This window comes from Etheostoma spectabile, chromosome 10, assembly GCF_008692095.1.
Source record: "Etheostoma spectabile isolate EspeVRDwgs_2016 chromosome 10, UIUC_Espe_1.0, whole genome shotgun sequence".
NCBI classification, from domain to species: Eukaryota; Metazoa; Chordata; class Actinopteri; order Perciformes; family Percidae; genus Etheostoma; species Etheostoma spectabile.
The window spans coordinates 20,150,803-20,165,167 of NC_045742.1; the positions used below are offsets into that span (position 1 = coordinate 20,150,803).

Below are 14,365 nucleotides of genomic sequence, written 5' to 3' on the forward strand. Positions count from 1 at the left end.
GCGAGCTGCAAAATTTAAAACCGATTGAGTCAGCTCGTACGGAAAACCACTGGGAAAAACTACAATGCACGTAGCAACAGTGACAAAAACTTTATTGTTAGGCTATGTATCTATGGAAAACTTAGAATAAAACATCCATGGGAAAAACCCCAGACAGGTGCATTTTTACCAGTAGAATTCAAATAACACAGATCAGGTGACTTATTAGTCTATGTTTCTTTTTAAACCTTTTCTCACAACAGGGCTTCATAAAATACAAATAAGGATACAACTGACATTCATATTATACTTAAAGCAGATGCTATTTTCTAAATAATGTATATATCATAGTCCTTAATAAATGAAACATGAAGTCATTTATGACAAATACGTTAATCTTTATTGATCTAATATACTCCAGAATTAGTGCATGCAAATGTGTTAGGAATGTAAGGTTAGCTAAAAGTGTTTGCTCAAATGTTAAACACAAAGGATTAAATATAAAACCCAGGAAAAATGTTTTTTTAAAAAAGTTTTTTTTTTTAATTGAAAAATAAATTCCTGGGGGAATGATTCAGCATTTTTTGTTTAAGCTACCTGGGTAGTCACCTTTGGACAGATGTGTGGGGGGAACAGAGACCCCAGACTATAAGGCCCGCTTTAGAGTTCACGCCACCCCTACGACCCTACCCAGCTAGGCGCCTACGACCTATCAATAAACTATATCTACACTGCTATCCCAAATGTTTCTCTAATATTTTTGCAAAAAACAGGGTTTATGACTGAGTTAAAGGGAAAAAAGCAGTATGTAAAAAATCCACAAGGACAATTTTTAAAGCGAAAATGATAATTAAACCTATCATTTACAATTATGTTTTTGCTTGGTCTTACATGGGACTCCAACCTTGGGTTCCTTTCTTTTCTGGTGCAACAGTGTTCCTGCCGCAGCCCCCGTGACCCCCTGCCCCCTGGCTATGTGACGTGCAAAGGGCTCAGGAGCAGTGCCTTTCAAGTCTGATAAGGAAACAAAAAGGGGATACGCACTTTAGATAAATGTGTTTGCTGTATGTGTGTGTTTTATAGGAACCATGGCAAAGCGTGTTGCAGTTATTCTCTCAGGCTGTGGAGTCTATGACGGCACAGAGATCCACGAGGCCTCCGCTATCCTCGTCCATCTGAGTCGGGCTGGAGCAAAAGTAAGGGCAAAAAAAGATGATAAGTTAACATATTATATTTAATTCTTTGGTATTTAATGTCAAACTACTGGATCCATTTCCATTTAGAGGTCTTTTTAGCTTTCACGTCATGTTTTCTTCCTTTTTTGCAACCCAAGGCTTATGTTATAAACCAACCAAAAAAGATCAGTTTGGCTTTATAAAAACTCTGAAAGATCCCAAAGTTCTTACCTCTGTACACAACTAATTTTTTATCTTCATTTCAGGTGCAGAGGGTTTTCTCAAAAGCAGATCGATCTGTTGAAATCCGTGAGGGGGAAAACCCATGGGAAAGAAAACATTTTGCAGGAAAGTGCTCGCATCGCAGGGGTGCGTGGCCATCTGCCAATTTGATGTTTCGCTTTGCCCCTCTCATCCCCGGTTAAGTCTGCCCGGCCATTATTGTACTTTCATATTTTTATGTCATTTTTTTTATTGCTCTTTTTCACCTTTTTTCAACCCCCAGTTTTTTAATAATCTGTCAATCCTGGTGTCCATTGGGGGGTTTGGTGTGGGGAAAAACCCGAGTGACTGGGGGGTGAAGAATAAGGTGCACCATCCTGCCACATTTTAAAAAGCTAAACAAAGGGTTTCCAAACCGGAAACCCCTGGGGAGTGCGCATGCCCCCAATCCTCGCTGCCAAAATCCTGCCCGGCTGTGGCTCACTGGGACAGGACAAAAGGTAAAAATGTGTAAAATGTTTTTTTTTCCCCTCAGATGTCTTGAAAAAAAATAAAACTTTAAATTTTCAATTTAACTTCCTTCTCTTTTTTTGGGCTTTAGGTGGCCGATCTCAACAGCAGGGGCTAAAGGAATGGGGTGCAAACACCACCGGATGTGGAAAAGCGCCCGTTTATGTTCAAAAAAAGTGGCCCCCCTGGCTTTTTGTGCAGCTCCCCTTTTAGGTTTTTGAGAAAGGAGTCGGTTAAAAAAACCGAAAATGGCTTAGGAAGTCTCTAATTGCATTCTGGATGTTTGTATTTGTTGACTTTAAAACCAATTATGATTTCCCATACAAGCGTACAATAGCAAGTTATGGCATATAGGCTGTGTTTCGGCTGATACTTCAAATTACACTTTTGAATTTTTTTTCAATATTAAAATTCAAATTGCAACATTAAAACTGTGGAACAATATTCACTTTTACTGTTACTTTGTACTGCATTGAGCACCACTTTCTTCTTCCTGCCCAATAAAACCAATATAACGCTGGCAACTACACCTCACGGCCTACATGAACTGTGTTTAAATTTTTCTTCCCGGGGCGTAAGATCTGTCAAGGAGACCCAAACAGGGCAAAAAAAGCATTTAAAGGGATGTGCAGAAATCAAAGGTTTTAAAACTGTCCCTTTACCTTTTTCAAAAAAATGGTAAATGACCTTAGGACCCACCAGGCCCGTATTAACTTGTAATAGCCGGGCGACTCCTAGTGGTCTTGAGATTTTATGCCAGCAGATTATTTCCAGCTCTTTTTGGCTTATGCTATAATAGGAGATGGGGAAAAAACATTCTTCATTTTTTCCCCAAATATGAGGATTTATGGCACCCCTGAAAACTATAGCAAACAAAAGGATATTTTACATAAAAATGTTTTTTTTTGTTACCAATGCCTGAGTCAGAGCGTGAAAATAATTTTTAACTCCTCTTTGCATAGCCTTCCCCCACCGGGGTCCTGGCAAAATGTGTTTGGGAATTGTTAACTTTTTCATTTTCAATAGCTATGTCCCAATCGGGGCTCAGCCCTTGGGGGCCCAGCTTGAATTTACCTCGGGGCCCCAGTCTCAAAACCCACGTGCCGAATGAGTGGTCTCCGAAATGTATTCTCGCTTTGCCAGACCCTCCTCCAATGCTTTCTGAAAGGGTCTGGGTCTGGCTACTCCACATAGCATTTGGGATGGGAGAAAAAGGTGCTTTGGTTGAATGGCATTTCTTTAAACCAATCAGAATTGTCATGGGCGGTGCTAAGCTCCTCACAGAGCGGCTGCAAAACAGTTGTGCGAGAGAAAACTCAGATTGCAGAGATCTGAGGAACAGTTAACAATAGTCCTCATTAATCCACCAAATTTAAAATTCCAACACAAAGAAAGATGAAGGAAACGGAAATTACATGCAACCAGTGGAATTTCCTGCAGCACCGGAGCAATCCTGAAAGGTGTAACATCAAGGATACAGACTACCGAAATGAGACGGTCTGGTCTGCAGAGCATTTCCTGTTTGCGTTAAAGTGCCATTCTTGTTGCCTATTAATTGTGCAGCTAATAAGTGATCAAAACATTTGCTACTGCACCAAAATTTTACCACTTGGTCAATTGTCTCAAAGAGAGGAAAGATTTTATTTAGCCAAACATTTTCATAACACTGCCTAATTTCAACATATACTGTTAATTTCTCACCTACAATGGCAAGGGATGGCAAGATGGCGCTGTGTCGTGCGGCAGCCTGTTGCAGCAGCTCCTGATTGCATTCGTGTTTTGTGTGTTTTTAGTCACTTTATTTTATTTATTCTTTTGTTTTTAAGTGTTGTATAGCTGTGAAAAGGATGGGGCCTGTACATTTCGGAACTTTTATTTTAGTTTTATTCTTACTTTGGACGTGTTTTGTGACTTCATGCTACGCTCAAGGCAGCGGGGCCGTTGTTTACACACGCGATCAGCTGATTGCGCTGTGTGGACCTGTGCTGCTGCCGGGGGCCAAACATGAAGTCCCGAAGGAACTACGAAGGAGACGTCGGGGTTGCAGAGGAGGAATAAAACGTAAAGAGAAAAGAAGAAGAAAGCACAGGCCTGCCGTCCCAGCGATCATTATGGGGAACGTACGGTCTCGGGGAATAAGACGGACGAACTAGCAGCGCTCATCAGAACCAGAGGAGTTCCGTGATTGCAGTTTACTGTGTTTTACTGAAACATGGCTGCACTCGCACATCCCGGACTATGGTGTGGCGGGTACCCGGCTTTTGACCGTTCGGGCGGACAGAAACGTTACAGAAAGCGGTAAGAAGAATGGAGGGGGGGTTGCACTGTATGTGAGTGAAGGTGGTGCAACCGGGACATGTGAATGTGAAGGAACGTTTCTGTAGCCCGGACATTGAACTGCTGGCTGTGGGGTTCCGTCCGTACTATTTACCGAGGGAGTTTACGTCCGCCATAATGATCGCGGGTACATCCCACCGTCTGCTGATGCGGAGGCAGCTGCTGACGTCATTAACACCACGGTCTCACGACTCCAGACGCAGCAGCCCAACGCCTTCATTACTATCTCTGGGGATTTTAATCATGCTTCTCTGGATAAATCCCTCCCGGACTTTAAACAATATATTAACTGCCCACAAGAGAAAATAAAACTTTGGACCTCTGTATGCAAATGCTAAGGATGCATACAGTGCCACTGCCCTCCCCCCCTTGGCAAATCAGATCACAATCTTGTCTTGCTGTCTCCCATGTATGTTCCTTGTGTCCTGCGGCAGCTGTCCACAAAAGGACTGTAAGGAGGTGGACTCAGGAGGCTGAGGAGGCACTGCGGACTGCTTGGAGTCTACAGACTGGAGCGTGCTCTGTGAGCCATATGGGGAGGACATCGACAACATGGTGACTGTATCACAGAATACATTAAGTTCTGTGAGAACACCACATGCCCTCCGGACTGTACGCTGTTTTCCCAACCATAAGCCGTGGATCACCAGTGACCTGAAAGTCCTTCTGAAGGAGAAGAAGCAGCTTTCAGGTCATGGGACAGACAAGAGCTTAGGGAAGTACAGCACCGACTGCGGGATAAACTGAGGGAGGTGTAAAAACACTTACAGGAGGAAGCTGGAGGCCAGTCTCCAGCAGAACAACATGAGGGAGGTGTGGACAGGAATGAAAGAGATCACCGGGTGTGGGAGGAGAAGAGGACAAACAGCAGGGAGCCAGGAGAGAGCAAACGAGCTAAACTTCTACTTCAATAGGTTTAGCTCACAGCCATCCCCTGTCCCTTCTACCGCTCCACCAAACCCCCTACACCCCTCATTGCCTCCTCCCCCCCTATTTGTTCCAACACCCCCTCCTCACTCCCTCAGCCTCCTGCAGTCAGCCCTCTCCCCCACCACCACTACAGCACATTTCCCCCCCCACTGACACTTCAAGCTCCCCCCCTGCTTTACATTCACACATGGCCAGGTGAAGAGACAGCTGGAGAGGCTACACAGCGCAAGGCTGCTGGCCCGGACGCATCAGCCCATGGTCCTGAAGACCTGCGCAGCAGCTGTCTGGTGTTCTCCAGTACTCTTCAACCTGAGCTGAGCCTGCAGAGGGTGCCGCTGTTGTGGAAGACGTCCTGCCTTGTCCCGGTCCCCAAGAAGTCGACTCCATCTGGCCTTAAGGGATACCGCCCAGTGGCTCTCACATCTCATGTGATGAAGGTGCTGGAGAGGCTGGTCTTGGCCTACCTGAGGCCGCAGGTGAGTTCTTCTCTGGACCCTCTACAGTTTGCTACCAGCCTCGACTGGGAGTGGATGACGCTGTCATCTACTCTGCAGCGAGCTCATTTGCACCTGGATGGTGGTGGCGGCACTGTAAGAATCACATTTTTTGATTCTCCAGTGCATTCAACACCATCCAGCCTCAGCTACTTGGTGAGAAGCTGCGGGTGATGGGTGTCGGTGCGTCCATAGTCTCCTGGATCACTGACTACCTGACAGACAGACCACAGTTCGTCCGCCTGGACCGTGTTCTGTCTGATGTGGTGGTGAGTGGGACGGGGGCCCCACAGGGGACTGTGCTGTCTCCTTTTCTGTTCACCTTATACACCTCAGACTTCCAGTACAACTCAGAGTCATGTCACCTACAGAAGTTTTTCTGATGACTCTGCAGTTGTTGGGTGTATAAGGGATGGACAGGAGGGGAGTACAGGGCACTGGTGGGTGACTTGTGGAGTGGTCTGGTAAGAACCGCCTGCTGCTGAACGTGGATAAGACCAGAGAGGTGGTGATCGACTTCAGGAGGAAGGGAACGGCTCCGCGCCTATGCATTCTGGGAAGTGACGTGGACATGGTGGGGATTACAGATACCTGGGTTGTCAACATCGACAGCAGGCTGAACTGGAAGGTCAACAGCACTGCTGTTTACAAGAAGGGGATGAGCAGACTCTATTTCCTGAGGAAGCTGAGATCCTCAACGTGTGCAGCAGGATGTTGGAGACCTTCTACCAGTCTGTTGTGGCCAGTGCTCTGTTCTCCTCCGTCATATGTGGGGCAGCAGCATCGGAGCCAGCGATACAAACAGACTGAACAAACTGATCAGGAAGGCTGGCTCCGTGATCGGCTGCAAACAGGAACATTGAAGCGTGGTGGAGAGGAGAGTCGCTGAACAAACTGTTATCTATCATGGATAACCCTGACCACCCTCTCCACCCCACATGGTCCAACAGAGGAGCCAGCTTCTCAAAGAGGCTCCGCAGTTTAAATGCCGCACGGACCGCTACAGGAAATCATTCCTACCTCAGACAATAAAACTCTTCAACACGTCATCCTGGGGGGTAGATGAGACTCTGAGACACACAATACTACAATAAGGGCAACCGGCCGACTGGGTCATATTTACAAAGCTGCACATTTTTGTTTTGTTTTTTTCCCATTTGTATATACTTAATATTTGTGTCTACATTCTTTATTTTATTCTTATTTTGTTTTTATAATTATAATTATTTCATGTATATTGTATGTATGTATATTTTGTGTGCTGCTGTAACACTGTAATTTCCCATTTTTTTGGGATCAATAAATATCTATCTATCTATCTATCTATCTACAACATGCTCAGAAGTGAAATAGATAATGAAATAGCAGAAGAAAATGGTAAAAAAAAGAAAAGAAATAATAGCTGTTTGCATTTGCCTGAGCTTCTGCTTGATGCCTGTTTGAACAGTTGGATCCTCCAAATTCTGTAAAAGGAGGCCAATTGTGGACCGCATTTGAAGTTAAATGAAACGGGACAGCCTTTGTTGCGCCAGTGTGACGCAATCGGTCTACAAATGCAGCCTCTGAAGTCTGCTGCCTCTGAATTGGGACCGTAGATCGTTAATGGGACACATTGATACACTGCAACAGGACATCAATTTGGGGCCAAAATATTTATATTTACATCAAGCTAGCAAGAAAGAAATGTAATGTTATGTAAATTTTACATGTTTTGTTTACAGAATACAGAAGCCTAAGGCAGAGCAGCGGATATGAACAGTCAGCATTCTCATAGTCTATACTTACGAGGTCCTGATTTAGAAGTTCTTAACATGGCTACATTTTCAATACTACATTTTTTTTTTTTAAGCCGAGTTTAGTGCCAAAAGCAACATCTGTGCACACAAGTGTTTTTTGCTCCAGTAGAAGATCTCCATTTAAACTAACACGCCCAAGCCACATATTTCAATTAAATTTCAATGTCAATTTCCATTTCTTTCCTTTTCATTTCTTTTATTCAATTTAGGGAGAGGATTTATTATTTTAAATTTTTTTTGATCAACCCCTTTTAAATGAGAAGGTCTGTCCAAACTTTTGGCTGTACTTGCAAATAGGGGGTGGAAAATTACATCTCTCCTTTTCCCAACTAGGGGCTTACGGCACCATCGAAAGCTAGCTAGCAAAAAAGGATGTTTCACTAAAGTTTTTGTTTGGAATAAAAAGGCCTGAGTAGAGCAGCTAAAAACGAATATTTTATGTTTTATTACTGACTCTGTATCCCTTTACTATGTGGTCCTGAAAAATTTGTTGGAAACTTTTTAACGGGTTGTTAATCTGGTAAAAAAGCTGTCGCCAGGTCCCGTGCCCTTTTCTGCGGTGCCGGTTTTTGTCATTTGCGATGCCCAGCCACACCCTGCGTGCCTGAACCCGCACAGGCCTCTATCCAGAATATAAAAGAACGCTACAAATATATTATTTATCTTTTTTTCCAAAACCCCCAAAACCGGGCCCCGTCGACACCGCCTACAAGAGGGGGCTGTCCGAGGTTCTCTAAAAGGAAGTTTTTTTCCCCCCTGTACATGTTGCTTGCTTGGAGAAATCTAAAAACTTTTGGCCCCCTTGAAATTTCGGAGTTGGTTAGCCTATCATCTGAAAGTGTCTTGAGAAACCGGGTTTATAATGAACTATAAAAAAATAAATTTGAATTAAAATTACTCCTTCATTTAAAAAGGTAGCCCAAAATTCAGGGGGCAGCCTTTGAGGCCACGTTTGAATTTCCTCGGCCACAGTTTTAAAAGCCCACAAAGGCCCAAAACGGTGGTCTCCAAAATGAGTCTCGTTTTTGCCAGACCCCCTCCAGTTTTTTTAAAAAGGGGTTGGTTACTCCACATAATTTTGGCGGAAAGAAAAAGTGTTTTGGTTGAAGGCATTCTTCCAAACCCAACAAATTGGTTTTGCAAAGCCCCCATAGGGCTGCTGAAAAATGTTGTGCGAGAAAAAAACCCCAGATGGAGATAGCCTGCAAAGATCGGCTGGTTTTTAGGCTTTTTTTTGTAGCTTTTACCTGAAGAAAATGGGGCAAAATTTTTTTCGAAAAACTTTCAAAAACCTGCATGTTAAAACATCTACATTTTTAATCCCCCTAAAACCCAAAAGTGAAATGTGGGGGAAAGAGAAAAAAAGGGTTTAAAAAAAAGAAGGGGAAAAGAAAAAAAGTAATTTTTTGTAAATGAAATGTTTTTTTACGGGAAAAAGAACCCAAAGCAGAGCACGTAGATTGGAAAATTTTACCCTATATACGAGGTCTGTTTTTAGAATTTCGTGAGGTAAATTTTCAACTATGTTTGGTTTTTTAAGCAGGTTTAGACCCCAAATGGTACGGCCACAAGGTTTTTAGCCAGTAGAAGACCCATTAAAAATTAACACCCCCAAGCCACATATTCTTTATTAATTTGGGTAGATGCTTTTATTATTTGTTACTTTTTGGGTATAAAAACTGAGCGGTTTGGGTGTCTTTGGGAACGGTTTTAATTTGAAGTGTTAAAAAGTAAATTCCCATGAGATGGGGCCCGGGGTTTCAGAATGTGAATCTGGCTCCTGGAGACGAAACATTAATTATGGCCGAGTTTTATGCACCGATTTTTCCCCGCTTTTTTTTGGGGAACATATAGGATTTTTTTTGAGGAGATTTTTAGTTTACTTTTTTAATTTGTTGTTTTTAAACATTTCAACACACACACCCACACTCAAGCCTATACATGCACAAATGGGAGGCGAGGAGGGGGTCCATGGAAAGGCACCCAAGGTTGGGGTCAGTCCCTTGCTCAAGAGCCCCTTTGGCAGGCCCGGAGGGAACGGGACCTCCCCCAATCAGTCCACCATCAATTTTTGGTCCGCCGGGGACGAAAACCCAGCGCCCCCGTTCCGAAAAGGCCTTAAACGCCACCCCAAGAGAAAAATTCTCTTCTTTTCCCCAACATTTAAATGAAATTTAAAAAATCATTTATAGCGCCAAATAAAAAAACAGTTATTCATGCGTTCTCATAAAAGGAGCAGGCTAGCCGTTTTTGGGAAAGGGTTACTGGCCCCCATCAAAGGTAGTAGAAAAAAATGGATTTTCCAAAAATGTGTTTTGTTTATCAAATCCAAATGCCGGTCAGAGCAGTGAAAAGAATATTTAAACCGCTTTCTGTTAGCTTTACTACGAGTCCTGAAAGCAGTTTTTTGGTTTCTTTAATAAAATTGGATTAAAAAACCCAAAGTTTATTTTTTATGTGGCATAAAGTCTTTTGTTTTTAAATATGGATAAAAAAGTAGTTCTGCCCAAATTTCTGTGGGGAATTAGAAGATTTTAAGAGTAAAAAATGAGGAATCATCTGAGAGTTAGCGTCAAAGCATAGAAATAAATAAAAAAATAAATTATTTCCAAAGTCTTTGTGATAAAGTTATGAAGTCTTAAAAAATTGAGTAATTTTTCCCTTTTTAAGTGAAAAAAGCCTTTTTAAAATTTTAGTTTAGGCAAAGCCCGTTGAAAGGAGCACAGGGGGGGCCCTTGCACTGTGACAAACCCAATGCAAACAATGTAACGTTCTACAAAATTTTTTTGTTATAAAAAACCAGGGGCCCGGGGCAGGAGCCAAAGAAGGCACCCCTCTGGAATTACAGGTTTTGGACGACTTTTTTTGGTAAATAAATTTAACGTGGATTAGAACCAAGATTATTTTTTTTTTTCAAAACAGCGGGTTAAATTTTTAAACCCGGTTTTAAAAAACCTTTTTTCCAAAACCCAAATAGAATATTTGATTTAAATGTGTTATTTTTCCACCCACGGGGTTTTAGCCCAGTGATTTAGTTTCTTAGGGAGTAACAAAAGGAACTGGTGGGGTTTGCAGTCTGAGAAAAAAAGAATTTTTTATTTTGTGTCGCATTTCCCGTTTTTAAATAAGTTTTCAAAATTGGGAGAATTCATTTTTTTGGGTTAAATATAATCATAAAAAGTGGTTTGGCCCCAACTGGCCATTTTTAGTTGAATGCGGACCCCCAAAAATGGTTGTTTTTTGGTTGGGGCAGTTTTGAAAACAAAAAATTATTATCATGGGGTAAATTTTCCCCCTTTTTGGTCCCAAAAAAAGGTTAGTTTTAAAAAATGATATTTTAAGTGCCAGAGCTATGGGAATTATTCTGGAGTTTTGTTTATGTTATATTTTGGGGCTTTGTTTTATTTTTTATTGCCCGTTTGCATCGGTCGCATCACAGTTTTTTTTATTTTCAAATTTTTTTCCCTTTATTACTTTTTTAGGTTGTTAAAAAAGGAAATATTTTTTTTTCCCTGCCCCTTTAAAGTTCCTTTTCTCCATGCGTTTTAAAAAAAACATTAGGAACAAAAACCGAGCAAAACGAAAAAATTTGCCTTTCATTTTTATGCTTTTAAAAAGTTTAATAAAAGGGGGCATTAAATGCCAGTTTACCAAGCATTTTTTAACAAAAAAACAATAACAAAATGAGTTTTTTTTCCCAATCTGCCCGAAAAACCCATGGACTTTTTTTTTTCAGGAAGATTGTGTTTTTGAAAAGTTGGAATTTTCCCCTGTTTGGGGGGTTGCCAAACCAAGTGAGAACTTTTTCCTTTAAAAATTTCCCGATGTTTTATGCTACAGCAAAACAGTTTAAAATTCATTTTTTAAACCTTTTGGGCCCAGTCCTTTTCTTTGGGAGACGTAAAATTCTCAGGCCCAAACCCCCTAGTGGTAAATGCTTGTCTCAAGAAAATCCTTGTTGATTCCATGCAAAAATGTATTAAAGTGTTTTTTGGAATGAAGAGGCTTTTTTGCGTCATAGTTAAAATTTTAAAACATCTTTCCCAAAAAACGCTTTTTTATAAAAAAACCTTTTTGGGGCGGTTTTTTGTTTTGTGCAGTGGAGAGGGAAAAAAGAGAAAGAGGAGATTTGATACTAAAAGACATTAAAATTGAAAAAAAAACCAATGTTTTGACAAATTTGGATTTCTGAAGAACGAAAAATCTTGAGATACTTTTTCCCCAAAGGGATGGGATTTGCCCCCAACTAACAAAAACGTTAGGAAAGGAACTCTTGTGGCCCCGGTTCAAGGGTAATGTTTTAAAAGTTTGAAAACTTATAAAAAATTCCCTTAAAATCAGGAAAATTTAATGAGGGAAATCCATTTGCGGCCATTCAAAGATTAGTGGATTAAATTGTTTAAATTCAATTAAAGATTAGGATTAGGTTACATAATCTGCAGACGTGAACAATACAGGTGTTTTTTTCCCACATGATAGGTGCTAATCAACTTTTATCTGACTCAAAGGTGTTACCAGAAGAAACACCCGCGGAAATTAAACCTAAAACTTCCTTTTAGAAATCTTATCTACTAATGCCAGTAAACGCTCTGAATGGGAGTTTTTCGGAAAAATCTTTTCCGACTACTTAAGGAGCTTTTTTCTGTAAAAACATTAAATATACCGGATAAAGAAACCTACCGACGAGGTGTCTTGGTATTTTCCCCTTTTAGGAGTTTTGGGCTGTTTGGGGAAAGTTACTGTGGGTTTCTGGCCGTTTACAGTGATAACAACCGTTTTTAAAGGGGGGAAAGACATCCCCCCAGTGACGTAACTTCCAATAATGTAATTCTGTAAGCCTATTTTTATTGTTTGAACAGAAAAAATTTTAAAAGGCATTTGTTTTTGAGGGGGGGGGGAGGGGGGGGGGCCCAACAATATTTCCTTCCTTTTACAGATGTCTAGAAGGTCAGGAAAATAATTTTCTTCAATGGACAAGGGTTTTGATTTTCTTTTAAAGAGTTAAACTTCAAGGACATTTCTTTTCCATTACATACATGCCCATAGTTCAGACACAAGACACAAAGTAGTCCCCGTTTTTGGGGTTTAAAAAAAAGTTGGGGCATTTTTTAAATAGGTCAAAACCCGTTTTAGCTCTGAAAAAAAGGGGTTAGGTTTTTTTAAAAAAGGGGGGGTTTTTTTTTTGGGGGGATAATTTTTTCATGTGAGGGTTTTAAATTAGGGCTTGTGCGGAGTTTGGGTTTGTGGGAAGAGAAGAGTTAGGAGACTTGTTTAAAGCGAAAATGTGATGCCATCCAATTTGATACATTAACAAAATATTTTTGGCAGAATATCAAGGCAACATGAGGAATATTTTAGAGTGGGGAATGCGCTAGGTTTTTTGGGTTTTTTAAAATAAGTTAAATATTAGAATTTTTTTGGGACGCATTGACAAGACTTTAAAGTAAAGAAAAGTTCAAATGAAGGGAAATTCGGTGCTTGAAAGTGGGTGTGTGTTTGCTTAGTACCACTTGTTTTTTGTGAAACTGCTTTGTGAATACTTATTCCCTTTTCCACAAAGCCATTTACGTTGTTGGGTGGCTCTTGCTAGCCGTTGTAATTTCCCCCCAAAATTAATGTTATTCCGGGGTGTTTATGATCTCTTTTTTTCAGGGGAAAGGAAAAAAACAAGGGGGGGGTGTGAATATTTTTTAAAGGGGGGGTCTTTTACCAAGACTCGTACATTTTTTTTGTGCACATGTCAATAAAAATTTTCATTCACAAGAAATCTCTGATTGAATAGGGTTATTTCACCTTTTCAAACTTTAGGAGTTTAAACCCGGGGGAAGCAAATCATTTTGGGTTCCCCACACAGACCCCTTTAACTTTGTCCCGTCGATGCAGCAAAAAAGAGATGGATGAAAGGGGGGAGTCGGTGAAGGGGAACATTAGCAATATTTTTGAGATAGGTATTAGTGGTCAGGGTTGTGAAGAGACCTTTCTGATGACCATGGGTGGTGGGTGTTTGGCTCTCGCTGGGGGATTGGGGAGTGATAGCAAGGGGTCCGGTGATGTCAGTAGGGTCCCGTACCGGTGTTAGGAACGCGGTCTGGGTGCCCTGGTCCATCAGGATACGCGGTCCCACTCCTACACAGGATAAATAAAAATGAGGAAACTTATAATCAATATTAAGAACTGAAAAACTTGGAAACGAACAGTTTACCTGTTTTAAAAGCCGTCTCCTTGGGTGAGTGCAGCTTTCCGCCGGTACACATTCCTCAAAACCCCAGAGCAGAGGGCTGAGGGAGGCTTTGGCGGCCACCCGGTCCCCGTGAGAGAAAGCAGAGGGCCTCTCTTTGGCCGTCCTGACGAGGCAAAAACAGGGTTTTTAAGAAAAAAGTTGAAATTTAAAAAAAAAATCGTGTTATAAAATTCCAAACCAATCCAGCATGTTTTTTATCCTTTTTAATATTGTAGTTTTCTTAAGCTGGGATTTTGAGGGGCAGCCAGGGTAACCCCGGTCTGGGGAATACACACACTCCTCCCCTTTAGAAGGCCAGCGTCTCAAAAAGGGCCCCGGTGAGCGGGAATTTGCCAAGGGGCAGGGGGAAACCGGAGAGATTCCCGCTTTATTTCTTGAGACAGGCCCCAGGGGGGGGAATTAAAAAATGGTTGTCATGTAAATAGACAGACACTGCAGAATTAAAAGGAAGCAAAAAGGGGTGTTTTAATGGGACCTTCATAAGGGAGGGCCATAGGGAGCAGTTTTGTGAGAAGAGCAGCAAAATGAGCCAGAACTCATATTAAAATATTGAAAGGGGAGTGCAAAGCAGGCAACTGTAAAGAAGATGTTAGAATTTTAAAAATATTGATTTTCATTTTTTTCTATTTTATTTAAAACAAAAAGGTCGGAAGAGGCTTTACCACACTTTTTAGGATAAGG

General features: G+C 41.4%; 1 protein-coding gene across 2 annotated transcripts in view; it reads left to right on the forward strand.

The window, feature by feature from the left end:
* The first annotated feature begins 669 nt into the window (after positions 1-669).
* The window catches only part of si:ch211-153b23.5 (glutamine amidotransferase-like class 1 domain-containing protein 3A, mitochondrial), a 108,074-nt gene continuing 94,378 nt past the window's right edge, over positions 670-14,365 (forward strand). The window contains exons 1-3 of one of the 2 annotated variants that reach the window (XM_032528324.1): positions 671-691; positions 1,057-1,175; positions 1,421-1,448. In XM_032528324.1, coding sequence (XP_032384215.1) covers positions 1,068-1,175; positions 1,421-1,448 — 136 coding nt within the window. In that variant the 5' untranslated portion in view covers positions 671-691; positions 1,057-1,067. Of the gene's footprint in view, positions 692-1,056; positions 1,176-1,420; positions 1,449-14,365 lie in introns of both variants that reach the window. The other variant, XM_032528327.1, reaches the window with a different exon arrangement.